This window comes from Staurois parvus, unplaced genomic scaffold (assembly GCF_062004578.1).
Source record: "Staurois parvus isolate SC_StPar_1 unplaced genomic scaffold, SC_StPar_1.0 ptg000443l, whole genome shotgun sequence".
NCBI classification, from domain to species: Eukaryota; Metazoa; Chordata; class Amphibia; order Anura; family Ranidae; genus Staurois; species Staurois parvus.
Window position 1 is genome coordinate 48,908 of NW_028318239.1, and position 16,554 is coordinate 65,461.

Consider the following 16,554-nt stretch of genomic DNA (forward strand, 5'->3'; position numbering starts at 1 on the left):
AATGCCGAGCCAATCTGTGGTTTCCAAAGCACGCAAAATCCTTTCTTGTATTAAAAAAAAAAATGGAGGTATAGACTCCAGAGAGAGAGAGAGATATTTTACCCCTTGTGATGTGGGGGATGCTTAGCTCAGTGGTAGAAGGGTTTTTTAGCGCGTTCACACCAGACAGGAACTGAACTTAAGGGCCTGTTAGCCCATTTTTATTAAACAGTAACTGAAAAGTCCTTTGAACACAAGGTTTTCCACGAAGGGGGTTTCAACTTCACTCAAAATAATACACAGTGAAAATGCAGAGCCACCTGGCTCTCTGGTTAGCAGTACCTCTGCTTGGCTTGGTCTCCCAGACCACTGGCTATTCAGGCTCTCTCAGCTTAGGTAACAGCTTCTTGCTGTTCAGGCCCCACATGGCCTCTTGACAGAGTTTTCCCTGTACCTCAGCTTTCTTCCTCCAGAGACTCATGAATTCCCTCCAGCCACTTGGACTCACTGGCCTCTGCAGCTTCCTCAGCCTCCCAGACCCTCTCTGTCTCCCAGACTCTCGTAACTGGCCAGACTTTCCCAGTCCTTGCACCCAGAATCCCCCTCATCAGGGTTATAGTCTCCACCAAGTGCTTCCAGCTCTCCTGACAGGGCTCTGTCTTCAGGCTTGCAGCAATAGCAACTGCTATTCCATCTCCACCACTTATGAGCTATGCTAAGATCTGCCTTATAACAAGTGTGTGCACCTGGACACACACACATACCCCCTGCAGAACTTCTGAAAAATCTGGACACAAGACTAAAGACTCCAGCCCATCCAATACTCTTTGGAGCCTTCAAGCTTACAGCTCCGATCCAGACTTACCAAATCCAGGGAAAGCTTAAAACATAGCTTTCTCTGCTCGCAAAACATTTGCTGGAGCCTCTCAAACTGACTGTTTGAGAGTCCTATGTCCTTTTCAAACCCATTTCCACAGTGAGAGAGACTTGCACTGTCACACCCGGTACAAATCATTAGTAAGACCTCATCTGGAATATGCAGTTCAATGTTGGGCACCAATTCACAAAAAAAAAATTGGGAAACTGGAGAAAGTGCAGAGAAGGGCAACCAAATTGATCAGAGGCATGGAGGAGCTCAACTATGCGGAAAGATTAGAGGAACTGAATTTATTTTATTTATTACAGATACTTATATAGCGCCATCAATTTACGCAGCGCTTTACATATACTGTATATTGTACATTCACATCAGTCCCTAACCCTCAAGGGGCGTACAATCTAAGGTTCCTAATTCACATTCATACATACACATACTAGGGCCAATTTAGACAGGATCCAATTAACCTACCAGCATGTCTTTGGAGTGTGGGAGGAAACTGGAGTTCTGGAAAGAATCCCATACAGAGGACAGGGAGAACATGCAAACTGTAGGCAGATGGTGCTGTGGGTGGGATTCGAACCAATGACCCTAGTACTGCCAACCATACTAACCATTTAGCCACTGTGTTTTCTTTTGAGAAGAGGAGATAAAGGGGGGCGGGGTGGATATGATCACCATGTATAAATACATCAGTGGTCCATATGGGGAACTTGCTGTAGAGATATTCACCTTGAGGTCATCACAGAGAGCAAGGGGGCACTCTTTACGTCTGGAGGAAAAAGAGATTTATTCCCCAAATACGGAGAGACTTCTTCACAATAAGAGCTGTGAAAATGTGGAATAGACTCCCTCAAGAGTTGGTTCTGGCCAGCTCAGTAGATTGCTTTAAAAAAAAGGCCTGGATTCTTTCCTAGATACACAGAATATAACTGGATAGTAACATTTAGAGGGAAAGTTGATCCAGGGAATATCCAAAAGCCACTTGGGAAATCAGGAGGGAATTTTTTTTCCCCTGCTGGAGCAAATTGTACCATGCTTTATTGAGGTTTTTCTGTCTTCTGGATCAACTGTGGTATAGGATGGTGTACATGGAAGTTTTCTATTTGTGTGTGTGTGTTTTTTTTTTTTCTGGTTGAACTGGATGGACTAGTATCTTTTTTTCTTGTTCAAACAATTTTATTAACAATAAATCAGAATGGAACAAACAAAGACATTGCTAATGCACGCTGGACATTGAAGTGGCAATAAGACATAAAAAAGAAAAAATGGATGAGGGTCACAGTACAAATGTCTATACATTACTAGCGGAAACAGGTAGGTAAAAGTTGACAACAAAAGACATTATTGTTCCAGGCAATCAAAGTAATGTCTCCCAAATGCATTACAGAAATAGGGGGAAGTTTGAAGGGGGGTCAGACAGGGGTGGAAGGGGGGGAAGGGGAAGAGGAACAGCAACATTGACTCCATGAGCGTTCAACAAGTTTACGTACTGCGTACAAAGGGCTATTGACAATATCCTTAGCGCATAGTACCCAAATCAGGGTAAAAGGAGTGATTCGTCAAAGTTAGGCAGGAGGAAGCGCTCTACCCAGGGGCTCCATATGCACAAGAATTTAGGAATCGTGTCAAGAATTGTGGCTTCCACCTTTGCATGTATCATGGCTTGTGTTATTCTGGTTTTGACAGCTGCGACACTTAGGGTGGGGGATTTCCAGGATTTCGCTATAACCTGCTTAGCCGCCGTCGTAACTTGCATGATGAGCTTAAATTACGAATTGGAGATGCCAGGGGGGCATTGATTGAGTAGGGCTGTTGTTGGGTCAGGTTGTAGGGTGATAGTGCTAAGTGTAGATATCATGGTGAAAATTTCATCCCAAAAGATTTGGGCTATTGGGCATTCCCACCACATATGGTAATGTGTTCCTGGGTCTGTACAGCCTCTAAACCAGTTGGGCGAGTAATTAGGGGTAAATTTTGCGATTCTCGCCGGGACCAAGTACCAGCGGGTTAAGACTTTATAATTCGTTTCCAAAGCTACAATGTTCTGTGAGGATGATTTCGTGTTGGCCCAAATGCGGTCCCATTCAGACGGGTCGAATTCCTTACTCAAATCCACTTCCCACTTATGGGTTCATAGAGGGGGGGACGTGGTAATCGAAGTAGTGAAGAGTGAATATAAGCAGGAGATAAGCCCACGTCTATGAGGGTCTTTGCAGCACGCTCGTTGAAAGAGAGACATGTTGTCTGGCCGATTGGATATTGTGGTGTAGGGGGCGTAAAAGTGTTGTAGCTGCAAGTATCGGAATATCTCGGAGGTTGGAAGCCTATGCGTTTCCCGCAGCGAGGCAAAGGATTTAAACTTATTCCTCTGTAGAAAATTATGTGTACGGAGTAAATTAGCAGAGGACCAGGCTTTGAATAAACGGGGTGTCTGCCAGGCCGGGGGAAAAACTGGGTTTCGCAGGAATGAGAGCATAGGATTATGTAGTGATTGGAGGAGATAATGGGTTTTCAGTTTGTTCCATCAGGATAGAAAGTGAGAAGTGATGGGGTTGGTTATAGAGCGGCGGTCTATTGGCCTCAACCAGATTAAGTTAGCTGTAGATAAGGGGTCACATTCTATCGATTCAAGCGCAACCTATTGAGGGATTTCAAAAGTTGCATGATATTTAGGTAACTGGGCTAAATGCTCTGCTTGAAAATGTTTGCTGATATCGGGTAGGCCTAGACCTCCACTGAGCTTAGGACGATAGAGGGTGGAGCGAGGTATACGAGGACGAGTATTGCCCCAAACATAGGAAAAGATGTGACGCTGCAGTGTGTGGAGGTAATGAGAGGGGACTGGGACTGGGAGGACTCTAAACAGATATAGAATTTTTGGGAGGATTGACATCTTGATAACTGCTATTCTGCCTAGCCATGCGAGGGGAAGGGAAGACCATTTGGTCAGAAGGGCAGAAAGGTGGTTTAGCATCGGAAGATAATTAGCTGCGTAAAGGTCTGATAGCTTAGGAGTCAGTTTGATTCCCAAGAAAGGGATATGACACTGTGACCATGGGAATGGCAAAATCTGCTTCAAGTGCGTCAACGCTATATGGGGGAGAGAAATGTTGAGAGCTGTTGATTTATTGGGGTTTATTATTAGACCCGAGAGCGCGCCAAACGTCTCGAGAAGCCGGAGTAAGGAAGGAGAGGAAGTCAATGGAGATGTGAGAGAGCAAGACGTCATCCGCAAAGAGACATAATGTATGATGCGTGCCCCCTATTTCGAGTCCCCTAACATCCGGGTTAGCTCTGATTAAGAGGGCCAGGGGCTCTATAGCCAGGGCAAAGAGCAGGGGGGACAGAGAACAGCCCTGTCTCGTGCCTCTGGAAATCGGGAACTGAGCTGACCTGTGCCCCAGATACCTAATTCTGGACGAAGGCTCTCGATACAGCGAGAAGATCCAGGTTAAGAAGTGTGGGCCAAAACCCCAATGATGCAAAATATAGTTGAGGTATGGCCATGAGACTGTATCGAATGCTTTCCGGATATCTAGGGAGAGGAAACAGGCAGGAATATTACGAGACCTGGCTAAGTTTGCTAAGAGAGATGCACGCCTGATGTTATCTCTCACTTGTCTAGTTGGGATAAAGCCCACTTGGTCGTTATGACTTAGAGAGCCAATACATAAGTTAAGACGTGAAGAGAGGATTTTTGCTAACAGTTTGATATCAATGTTAAGGAGAGAGATTGGCCTATAATTGGACCACTGCGTGTCATCAGAATTCGGCTTTGGGATCATTGAAATGTTCGCTTGCACTGTTTCATGGTTGAAGGTTTGGCCAGATAGTAAAGTTTTAAAAGCATTAGTAAGCATGGGTTTGAGGAGATGAGCAAATTTCCTATAATAAGTGGCTGAGAAGCCATCCGGTCCTGGGCGTTTCTGTAACTTTAGATTTTTAATAGCGTCTAAGGTTTCGGCAGGGGAGATGGGTCGCTCAAGCGCCGCTAACTGGCACTCTGAGAGTTTCGGGAAGGAAATGGAAGTTAGAAGGGTATCAGCTTTTGCGGGGTCAAAAGGTGTGGAAGAAGAGTAAAGCTGTGACAAGTGTTTATGGAAAGTCTGTAGAATGTGTTCTGGGTTACTAGTGAGGCTGCCAGAGGAGGTGCGAATCCGGATAGGTTTAGTGAGCTGGTCGAGCCTACGAAGTGAGAGGGCCAGGAATGTATTGGGTTTATTCGCCCTAGTATAATATTTATGTCTAGATCTACGAAGTGAGAGTTCCGCTTGATCTGTGAGAAAGAGATCTAGAGCCAATCTAGATCGCTCCAAGGCTTCACGATTGGTAGGCGTAGGAGCCGCCTGAAAAGTTTGATGGGAACGATCATAGGTTTTCTCCAGTAAAAGACGTTGTTGCCTTTTGGTTTTATTTAAGAAGGATGCTTTGCTAATGCAGAACCCTCGCAATACCGGTTTATGCGCTTCCCATAACAGGAGAGGGGATATATCAGGTGACTGGTTAAGAGTGAAATAGTATTTTAGGGCTGCTTCGATTTCTAAACAGTGAGCTGGGTTTGCAAGCAGGTTATCGTTAATGATCCAAGAGGATTCAGTGGGGGATGGGGCTAACGAGGCCATAGCCGTGAATACGGCGCAATGGTCAGACCAAGGGATTGGAATTATTTCAGAGGCCAGAAGCCGAGGGGAAGAGGCGGTAGTAATGAAAATATGGTCTATCCTGGAGAATGACTGGTGGGGATGAAAATAGGTGTGTTGGCGTTTAGTCAGGTTGAGTTCCCACCATGTGTCTATCAAAGAATAATGTTGTAGTATGGCTTGGAAGGTTTGTTTAGAGGCAGGGACGGGGGATGGTTGAGGAGATTTGTCGAGAAAGGGATATATTACACTGTTAGAGTCTCCTCTAACAATTAAAGTTCCGCGCTTATGGTGGTCTATAACCGAGAGTATGTGGGAGAGGAATGGTAAGGGGTCTTGGTTTGGGGCATAGTATGCAACAATGGCAACATCTACATCTAGGAGTTGCCCTACTAACAGGAGGTAATGACCCTCCGGGTCTTTGACTTTGGTGCATAGCGTGAAAGGTGTTGTGCGGTGGAAGGCAATCAGTACCCCCCTGCGTTTGGTGGCGGCAGAGGCTGTATAGACCTGAGGATATCGAGGACCAAAAAACTTAGGAGTGAAGTTGGGAGTGAAGTGTGTTTCATGTAGACAGACCACGTGAGCTTTAAGTGTAGCAAAGGTTCGGAAAGCCTTATTCCGTTTCTGTGGAATATTGAGACCCTGTACATTCAGGGTGAGGATATTTAACGAGCCCATGGATAAAGTGCATAGTGGTTTGAATAGCATGGCACTCCCACTCGGGATGTAGCCTGACGATTACTGCAGGGGATGAGAGCAATACGGAGTGTGTTGCGCAAAGTCATGGAGTCATGTTGGAAGGAAGGAGGAGGGGTACGGTATGAGAAAGGTAACAGGTGAAAAGGGGTGTAGAAGGCCATTAGTGGCCTAAAAGGTGGGTTCCCAAGGACACCCTGAATCAGGGTGGGCCAGGGAGAAATAGTAGCCCAAGTGTTATTAAATAACCAATAACACAGGGGCTAGGGTGGAGTGTGCAGGTACGCGGACCGCGAGGATGACAGCAATGTGATTAATAAATGGTGGCGAGGTCCCGGTAGAAAAAAAACAGGTACATAAAAAGAACATTCAAGAGAATCAGGGATCCTAGACTCAGACGGCACTAGTAGTGCTGGTGAGACAACATCGGTTTAAGGGTGTGGCATCCCATGTCGCCAAAGCCCAGGCTCCTAAATATAAACTACAATGTAGCCCAGGAGGGGGGTGTAGAACAATCCCCAGGTAGTGGGGCAACCAAAATTTAACAGGTAGAGGGAGAAAGGATAACAACGGTATTAACCGCCATGATAATCAAACGAGTACACCATACGGTGTGTGTGGCAAAAAAAAAAAGGGAAAAAGGAAGAATAAACGTGGGACATTGTTCAGTCCATGGTATCTTGTGAAGATAGGCCCGGAGACGAAAAACGCCCCCGCTTGTGGAAATTGAGTTGACAGTCAGTTGCACGTGCTGGGAAGGACTTCTGCGGCGAGCAGGATGTGGACCTCCGCTTGGCGCTTTCCGAAGGCGTCGCTGGGGGGATGTAGTTGCAGGATCCGTACGGTGTCTAAAAGGTCCTCTGGAGTCTTGCAGGTGTAATCTCGGGACTGGTGTCGGAATCGCATTGCAAAAGGGAAGCTCCACCTATATTGTATAGCGTGTTGTTGAAGTACTTGTAGGTGGGGTTTCATAGCCCTGCGCTTGGAGATAGTTGTAGGGCATAGATCTTGGAATAATTGGTAGGTATGACCTTGGAACTGTAGAGATTCTGCGTTACAGGCAGCTTGTAGGAGTTGCTCCTTGGTACGGAAAAAGTGGAGCTTGGCTATAATATCGCGTGGCGGACCATCCGCGCGTCGTGTTGCTAACGCTCTGTGAACTCTATCCAATTCTAATCTGTCGATTGGGATAGCTAGGGCAAGCTCTTGGAACAGAGCTGTTATCGTTGATTGGACATCATCGATCGTTTCTGGAAGGCCACGGATACGTAGGTTTGAGCGCCGTGCTCGGTTTTCAAAGTCCTCCAGTCGTGTTAATAATGTTGCGTTTTTGTCATGCAGGAAATCAAGGTCGTCCGTATGCGTCTGAAGCGAGGCGTCAAGACCATCTACCCTCTGTTCTAGGTCCGCAGTGCGTTGTCCTAGTTCACGGATTTCCCTAGATAGCGTGGCAGTGATGCGGTCTGAGGTTTGCTTCAAAGCTTTGTGTAGCGTTTTTTCAAAGCGTGATAATAGGTCAGGAGGTGTAAGGTCGGGCGTCAGGGCTTGTGCAGGGACATTGGTTTCAGTGTCAGACTCACCCTCAGACGTGCAGGGATGGCTGGGCTGCGGAACCTGCAGGGCTGCATATGCCCCTGCTGCTTGCTTGCTTCCACGTGTTGGGGCGGTGGCCATCTTTGAGGAGGCCTTTGCCAGGGCCTCTTTAATAGTTTTGGTCGATGGGGGGACCTGGTGCCGGGGTGCCCCTTTGGCCATTGTGCTGCTTGTCAGGGAGGGGGGGCTGTTATACTGATCTCAGCCCCCCCTGCTCTCTTTCTCCTCAGCCTCGGTGAGCAGGCCTGTGCACAGCTCACAGCGGGGGGACAGAGTCCCCTGTCGGATTTCTCCGACTTGTTGCGGAGAATCCGCCGCAGACCAGGGCGGATCAGACCCAGGGATGATTGCCTTGGGGATTGGATCTCCTTAGAGTGTATTGCGGGCCGGGACCCGCTGCTTTGAGGTGCCGTCACCCGACGGGGAAACGGAGCCTCATCGGAACATGTCCGTCCCTCCGGCCGCGCATGCGCACTCCTAGTATCTTTTTTTCAACTAGATTAACTATGACACTATAGCTAAAAAAAATTATTGGTGTCATACCAATTGGTGTGGTACTGGCTCCAGAACTAAGCAGACACCATCAGATGGAAAGTCAATCAGCTCAAGGAACCACAAGCAATCCCTGCAGGAACCCTAGGATTCCAAGGAACTCTGGTTGACATTGGCTGGTCTATGTGGAGTGTTAGTTTCCATTTAAAGGGATTTAAATTCATTTACAGGATTACAGTAAACCTACAATTTCACTAATCAAGGGCAAAGTGACAGATCCTTTTTAAAGCTGACCTCTTCCACTACTGATACTTACCTTTCCTGCTTGATCCCTAGATAGGTAGTACTGTGTAAGCTCATTGTCAGCCTGTTTTGGAGCTTGCATCTGGTTCAAGACCTTTTCCATGTTCCCATGTAACAACTGGAGTTTGGAAGGTGAGGTGCAAGGAACTACATCACAGGAGGAATAGGAGAGGGGCACATGCTAACCCATACCCCTGGGGAATGGGGACTACATGGAAGACAAACGCCGAAAAAGGCCTGAATAGGCAAAGTGTCATGGTTTCTTTAAGGTTGGGGTCTGCATTACCAGGGTTAGTTCAATATTGAAGTTTTTTTTTTTTAGTTTTGGATAGAGTGGAGAGGTATTAGAACACCTGTCAGGTTTTTACTGCTGTATGTTTCCCCATTAAGGAAACTCGCTCACCCTCTCCTGAGAAGATACAATTAAGGGGGGATATAATCAACATGTATAAATACATAGGTGGTCCATATAGTGAACTTGCTGTAGACTTATTTAACTTTAGGTCATCACAGAGGACAAGGGGGCATTCTTTATGTGTAGAGGAAAAGAGAATTAACCTCCACATATGAAAAGGCTTTTTCACAGTAAGAGCTGTGAATATGTGGAATAGACTCCCTCAAGAACTGGTTCTGACCAACTCAGTAGATTACCTTATAAAAAAAAAAAATTGCCTAAATGCACAAAATACTTTAACTGGATAATACCATTTATAATTTATTCAGGGATTACTTGATTGTCATCGGGGGAATCAGGAAGGAAATACATTTTTCCCCCACTAGAGCAAATTGAACCATGGGGGCGGGGTGCCTTCCTCTGAATGACTTGTGGCTATAGGGTTTTGTATATTGAAGTTTACCATTTATTTTTCTATTGCCATTATTTTATTGGTTGAACTGGATGGACTTGTGTCTTTTTCAGCCTAACTCTGTAGGTTTCTATTCATCCCATTTACCGTTATCACCAAGAGTGAAAGTAAAAGTATCCAAATATATGCAAAACATTGAGGTTGTCAAGCATATCTCCACATTCAACTAGAAATAAACAACAGAAAAACAAAATGAAAAGTATGTGTATCATTTATTAATCATACATTAATTTCCCTAAAAACAGTGTATAGGGGTAACTATGATCCTTACTGACTCACATATATAGAAATATTATTTAATATTTAATTATAAAATGGCTTTGTATACTCCATTTTGTCTCATCAGAGATGCTTCTGTCTATAAACTTCGTTTCAAGTTGTTTACTGCAAATGACACAAACACATATCTAGAGTGTAATTGTGCCAGCATGCTTGTGAAACATTTTATAGGGAGTGACCACCATTTTCATCTGTTGCTGTTTGATAAGAAAGCCTATATAAGCGGAGAACATCTCTATGACAGGCGGAACGCAGTGAGGCGAAAGACACTATATTTCCCATATACGTATATGCAATAGAAAATATAATTCAGAACCTTTTCTCATCTACAGGTAATTATTCAAGTTCCCTTTAAAACAGAGGAACCTGAGCAGGAGGTATAGTCCTCTCTATACAACAGGAAGTCCACACGCTATATAATGCTAAATAGGATAAAAATGACCTTCATGGTCAACCATATTACAAATGTGCATGTCTGACTTAGATGTAAAGCTGGTAAACAGGAGATAGTGACCAGCACTGGGACAAGGTCATTTAGTGCCCAGGGTGAACATACCAAGCGGCCCCAAATTTAAAAAAAAAAAAAAAGCAGTAATCCGCATGCTTACCCCCTCCCAGTACAAATCCCCAAGTATCCATGGGGATTGCAGGAGCACTGCTGTGATAGAGGGAGGAGCTAGAGGGAAGAGAGAGCATAGCCTGCACCTCCTCCCAGCTCTCTCCCGATTTAGCTGGTCTCTTCCAGCACTCAGTTTACAGAAGTAGTGTCAGGAATGGACTTGCCAATAATGGTGGGACTCACCTGCCTTGTGGGCTGCAGTACCAGGGCTGGCCAGCGGGTGCTCTCAGCAATCAGAGACTCACCCCTGCAGTCAGCCAAACACCTGAAGCTGATTGCAGGGGTTGCATTTAAGGAATGGCCAGACTCACAGTCAAGGCCTTGGTGTGTGCTTCCATGGGCCCCTGTATCTTGTATTCCTGTTCCTGTCTGACTTGTTGCCGACCCTGCCTGATCCTGACCTCTGCTGACTTTTCCTGCTTGATCCCTGGCTTGTGACCCTGACCATTCTCTGCCTGACCCACTGCACTGCCCGTGAGTTACTGAACCCAGCTTGTGACCCCGACCACTCTCCCGCCTGTTCCTGGTACTCCGTTTGCCCGTTTGCTACTGACCCGGCCTACCTGACGACTCTTGCGTTGTATGTATTGTTATCTGTGGGTGGGTTGGTTTGGTTTGTTTGCACTGTGTTTATGTTTAGTTTTGCACTGCGTTTTGTATTGTTAGTCTTAATAAATTATATTGTTTATACCATATCTGAAGCCTGCGTTTCCCTGTGTCAGTCCACACACCTCTAGTCATACCTGGAGCCCTGACATTACACCAAGGCCCATCCTGACCAGAAGTGGCTGCACAGGGAAGCCATCTTGGCTTATTGTTGCTGGGAAGGATGGATCTTGATGAGGTGGTGTATTTATCTCTGCTAGTGTTTGATGACAAAGACTATGCTTATCAGACTCTGAAGGAGTATACCCGGGATCAACTACTAGAGTGTATAAGGATCGCTCATTGCCTAGTAGATCAGGGCACAGAGTTTTCTGAGGTGCAGCCATTGATCCAGGTTTGTGCTGAGTTGGCTCGGTCCTGTACCCCTGAAAACAGGAATGACTTTTTTCCCCCATTTAGTGTGGATCAAGTGGAATCACTGGTATGGTTATTGGAGGATGATCCAGATTACTTCCATGAGCATTATGCAGCTTGTCCATCACATGTGCTTATGGATTGCATAAACGCAGTGCAGTCTTTGGTCAGACAGGCTATGTGTAAGCTGAGTTTTGTTCAACCAGTACTGCAGACATGGACAGATTTGTTGCACCCAGCCTCAGTCAGCTTGCAACATCATTCCTCTGCTCAAGGCACTCTTCCTGCATCCCCGACAGCACCCCCAGTATACTCTGCTAACTACCACATATCAGTCCCCTGCTCCCACTCGCTGCACCTATCCTTTCTTTAACCCTGTAAAGAAGTCCTCTGTAGCAACTGCTCCCTCCTCTGTTCCATCCTCCAGCTCTTCTTTCTCTTCAGCTGCTCCATTCATTTACAGACCTGCGTTTACTTACAGTGCTCCAGTAACTAAAACGAGAAAAAAGCGAAAATTATTTCCAACCAGTACCATCCTGCCAGTTGACTCAGAGCCCACTATCGTGCCTGGTGACTCGGTGCCCACTGCCTTGCCAGATGACGCGGTGCCCGCTGTCAAGCCAGATGACCTGATGCCTGGTGACCCGATGCCCGCTGTCGTGCCTGATGACTCGGTGCCAACTGTCTTGCCAGATGACTCGGTGCCTGCTGTCGAGCCAGATGACCTGATGCCTGGTGACCCGATGCCCGCTGTTGAGCCAGACGATCCAATGCCTGATGACCCAGTGCCCGCTGTCGTGCCTGGTGACCCGATGCCCGCTGTCGTGCCTGATGACCCGATGCCCGCTGTCGTGCCTGGTGACCCGATGCCCGCTGTCGAGCAAGACGATCCAATGTCTGATGACCCAGTGCCCGCTGTCGTACCTGGTGACCCGATGCCCGCTGTCGAGCCAGATGACCCGGTGCCTGCTGTCGAACCAGATGATCCGGTACCTGATGACCCGGTGCCCGCTGTCGTGCCGGTTGACTCGGAGCTCGCTGTCGTGCCTGGTGACTCGGGGCCCACTGTCGTGCCTGGTGACTCGGGGCCCGCTGTCTTGCCAGATGACTCGGGGCCCGCGGTCTTGCCAGACGACTCGGGGCCCACCTCCCCGCCTGGGGGCCCGGTGCCCGCCGCTCCGCCTGGGGGCCCGGTGCCCACCGCTCCGCCTGGTGGCCCGGTGCCCGCCGCCCCACCTGGTGGCCCGGTGCCCGTCTCTCCGCCTGGGGCCCGTGCCCGCCGCTCCGCCTGGTGGCCCGGTGCCTGCCGCTCCGCCTGGTGATCCGGTGCCCAGCCGATGTGCCTCTGTCTGGTGCCCAGCCAGATGTGCCTCTGTCTGGTGCCCAGCCCGATGTGCCTCTGTCTGGTGCCCAGCCCGATTTGCCAGTCTTTGATATCCCGTCAGTTACCGGACCCAGGCGGTGGAACATTTTGCCCAGCTAGGACTGTTTGGAGCGTCCTGAGGCCGCTCCTTGAGGGGGGGTACTGTCAGGAATGGACTTGCCAATAATGGTGGGACTCACCTGCCTTGTGGGCTGCAGTACCAGGGCTGGCCAGCGGGTGCTCTCAGCAATCAGAGACTCACCCCTGCAGTCAGCCAAACACCTGAAGTTGATTGCAGGGGTTGCATTTAAGGAATGGCCAGACTCACAGTCAAGGCCTTGGTGTGTGCTTCCATGGGCCCCTGTATCTTGTATCCTGTATTCCTGTTCCTGTTCGACTTGTTGCCGACCCTGCCTGATCCTGACCTCTGCTGACTTCTCCTGCTTGATCCCTGGCTTGTGACCCTGACCATTCTCTGCCTGACCCTCTGCACCGCACTGCCCGTGAGTTACTGAACCCAGCTTGTGACCCCGACCACTCTCCCGCCTGTTCCTGGTACTCCGTTTGCCACTGACCCGGCCTACCTGACGACTCTTGCATTGTATGTATTGTTATCTGTGGGTGGGTTGGTTTGGTTTGGTTGCACTGTGTTCATGTTTAGTTTTGCACTGCGTTTTGTATTGTTAGTCTTAATAAATTATATTGTTTATACCATATCTGAAGCCTGCGTTTCCCTGTGTCAGTCCACACACCTCTGGTCATACCTGGAGCCCTGACAAGTAGTGATGCCGCGATCATTACACCATCATAAACAAATGTATACCTTGAGTGAAAAATTATTTTACAAAATACAAAGACTGCCTCTGATGGACTGTAATATGGCGGCCACCATGCATATATTTTGGGGGTTGAGCTCCCTTTGGCGTATGGTTTTACCAGTGTATATAGTCTATGTGTAAGGGACCTCTAGCACTCCACTGGTCCGGTTTCCCCAGAGCGCGGAGTCTAAGTCCCGGAGCACTTGTTCACCAGGGCCCCTGATGGTGGGGATGGACTTGGAGCGCACCGAGACCAGGTCGCGACTACTGGGTACATTCACCAGTGGTAGAGGCGTCCGCCCGAGGCTCCCGCAGGGTAAGAGCCTGATATGAGGAGGTCGGGAGATCCCGACGGGATGGATGAGCAAATGCAGGGTCAAACAAGCCAAGTCGGGAGCCGTGGGGTCGGTGCGGTACAAAGCAGCAGGCAGAGAATAGTCGGGTCACACGCCAGGTCAGCAACAGTAGATCAGATCCAACAGGGGGCATCCAGGAGAGAGGTCAGGCAAGCCAAGGGTCAGAGCAGGAGAGTACAGCACAGTCAGGGACAATCCGGGTCAGCAACAATCAGAATTCAGGTATACACAGGATCAGGAACATAAAAAGACCAAACGGCAACCAGTGACAGCTCAGGGGGATTTAAATACCACGCCCTGCGCTGTCATTGGTGCCAGGCGCGCACCCGTGGATCCTAGTGCGCATGCGCGAGTTCCGTTGCCGCAGCCGGCCCGGACCTAGCGCCCGCATCCCTGTGCAAGGCAGCGCACTGCGCCTGCACCGGGACCAGCGCCGCGGCGATCCCTGACACTATGAGTGTATATAGTCTTCTATGTCACACTGCACCGCTATCTCCGTTGCTCCAGTGACAGCGTCCATTAGGGCGAAACACGGCGGGTGGAGACTTAGCATCATTATGCCCGCCGGGGCACAGGATGCTTTGCTTTTGATGGCTTCTTGTTTTTTAATGTTTGTGAGTATATTTTTTTATTTTATCAATAAATGTTTTTTGCATACTGTACCATGAGCGATTCCTCTTTTTGTGGATTTGATGATTGTCATATACGATCCTGGTTGAATCACAAGTGAGATATCGAGCATTCACAACAGAGGTGTATGGCCACGGGATTCATGGATAATGATCCATCCATCTGGGATTGATTCTTGCTAAAGCGTTGATTGGAAGGTCTGTGCTTCTGTTTATATATGTTAGTGGCAAGCATGGTGAAGACCTGAAGCATACGTCACTTTATTTTTTGTCATTTGCTGCACAGATGAAGCACTGATTTACTTTACACATTTTTTGGTGACTGGAGTTTAATATCATTCTGTTGTTTACACATGCATTTGCACTTCTTGTAAAATAATTTTACACTCACGATATACATTTTTTATGATGATGTTTCATGTCCTTTTGGCACTTTATTGAATTATTTTTGTCATATTTTTATGGTATTTATTAATTTATTATCAGGTATATGAGTTATATTTGATTTTTTTAACAGCACAACACATTAGATTTATTCAATTTGTATTGTGGTGGGAACACTGTACATAGTGAGTGCAGCTGTTAGATTTTCTCACTTGTATATTCAGTTTAATCAGCACACAGAGGGCAGGATATTAGGTTTAGAATTCATTGTGATACACAATTGTCCTGTCCAGTGCTTCTTTTTTTACCACCCAGTATTATGCATATACGTAGGGGCGATGTATTTCTTATGCCAGTTCTAGTTATACACACCTGAGGACAATTCACTAAACTTTCCTGGGTACTTGGCACTTACACTTAGCAGGGGATCCTAGAATTTAGTTGCAAAAATTCATGCACAGAATATCTGGCTTTACAAAGGAGCTGGATTTAAAACGCGTTGCCCAGCATCCTCCCACACCACTCTACAACCCTGGAGAACTTCTATCTTGACAACAGCAGACGGAGAACCAGCAGCTTCAGTGATACCCCTTCCAGAGCTCTCCTTTCCATCCGTCAGCTTTTTGACAGCTCCCTCCACTGGTTCATGTGGCTCTGCCGCAGGCCAATGGATGCTCTGTTCACATATCTTGTAGCCTTCATTCTGGGACCCCAAGCTGAACAAAATGTCACTGTATTTTTTCTAAGAGATTAATTCCTGTACCATCAGCTCTACCTAGTGGCCAAAAGCAACATAGTTTTCCCTTTGAGGTATTTCAGAAAACTAAACTATACATTTTGGCCAGCAGAGGGAGCTGACAGTACAGAGATTTCTCTATAATAATATGGTGACATCTTGTTCAGTTTTCACAAATGCTTCTGACAGAATAATGTGCAGTTAAGTTGGGTTTTTTTTAGTTATCTAAGTCCTTTTTGTTATTATTTATTTTATTTTACTTTATCGCAGTACATCATTGCCGGATCTCTGACAGTTGCAGCTCAGAAAAAACCCAATATCTGCTTGGTGAGTTTTTATTTTTTACATAGCCAGAAAGTTACATTGTTTTTAGGTGTGTATAAATGTTCTCCAAATATTGCGAAAATGATTATGTAGGTGAGCTAGGCTGATTCACCATAAGTGAAAAAAGCCTAAAAAAAATGCAGCCACCATGTCTAATGTTTGCAAAGTGTTAAAGCGGCATTAAACTCAAAACTGAAAATGTAATATATTGCAGCTTACCAAACATTTTAAATAGGGCTGTTTATGGTATTGTTGTATCATTGGTTTATTCTTCCTGCTTTCACTTTTGCAGATCAAAGGCTCTCTGTCCCTGAACATCATTAGCTCCATTTTCAGCATGGTAGCTGTGATCTTAAACATCATCGATTTCTTAACCAATCAGTGCTACAGCAGTTACAGTTACAATTACTATGGTGGGGTTTATTATGACTATGACGCTCAGAGGAGATGCCAACAGCAACTTGTAAGAGTTATTCTTGTGATTATAATATATTTATAAATTTATATGAAGCGTTTTATATATTGTAATTCCTTTACTATAATCACTAAAAATATGTATACCGATTCAAATAAT

At 46.7% G+C, this 16,554-nt stretch overlaps 1 protein-coding gene across 4 annotated transcripts in view; it reads left to right on the forward strand.

The window, feature by feature from the left end:
* Positions 1 to 16,554, forward strand: part of LOC149453972 (membrane-spanning 4-domains subfamily A member 8-like) — a 66,288-nt gene that overhangs the window by 33,516 nt on the left and 16,218 nt on the right. For all 4 annotated transcript variants that reach the window (XM_089687983.1, XM_089687986.1, XM_089687985.1 and 1 more), the window contains exons 4-5: positions 15,927 to 15,983; positions 16,273 to 16,443. In XM_089687983.1, coding sequence (XP_089544109.1) covers positions 15,927 to 15,983; positions 16,273 to 16,443 — 228 coding nt within the window. The remainder of the gene's footprint in view (positions 1 to 15,926; positions 15,984 to 16,272; positions 16,444 to 16,554) is intronic.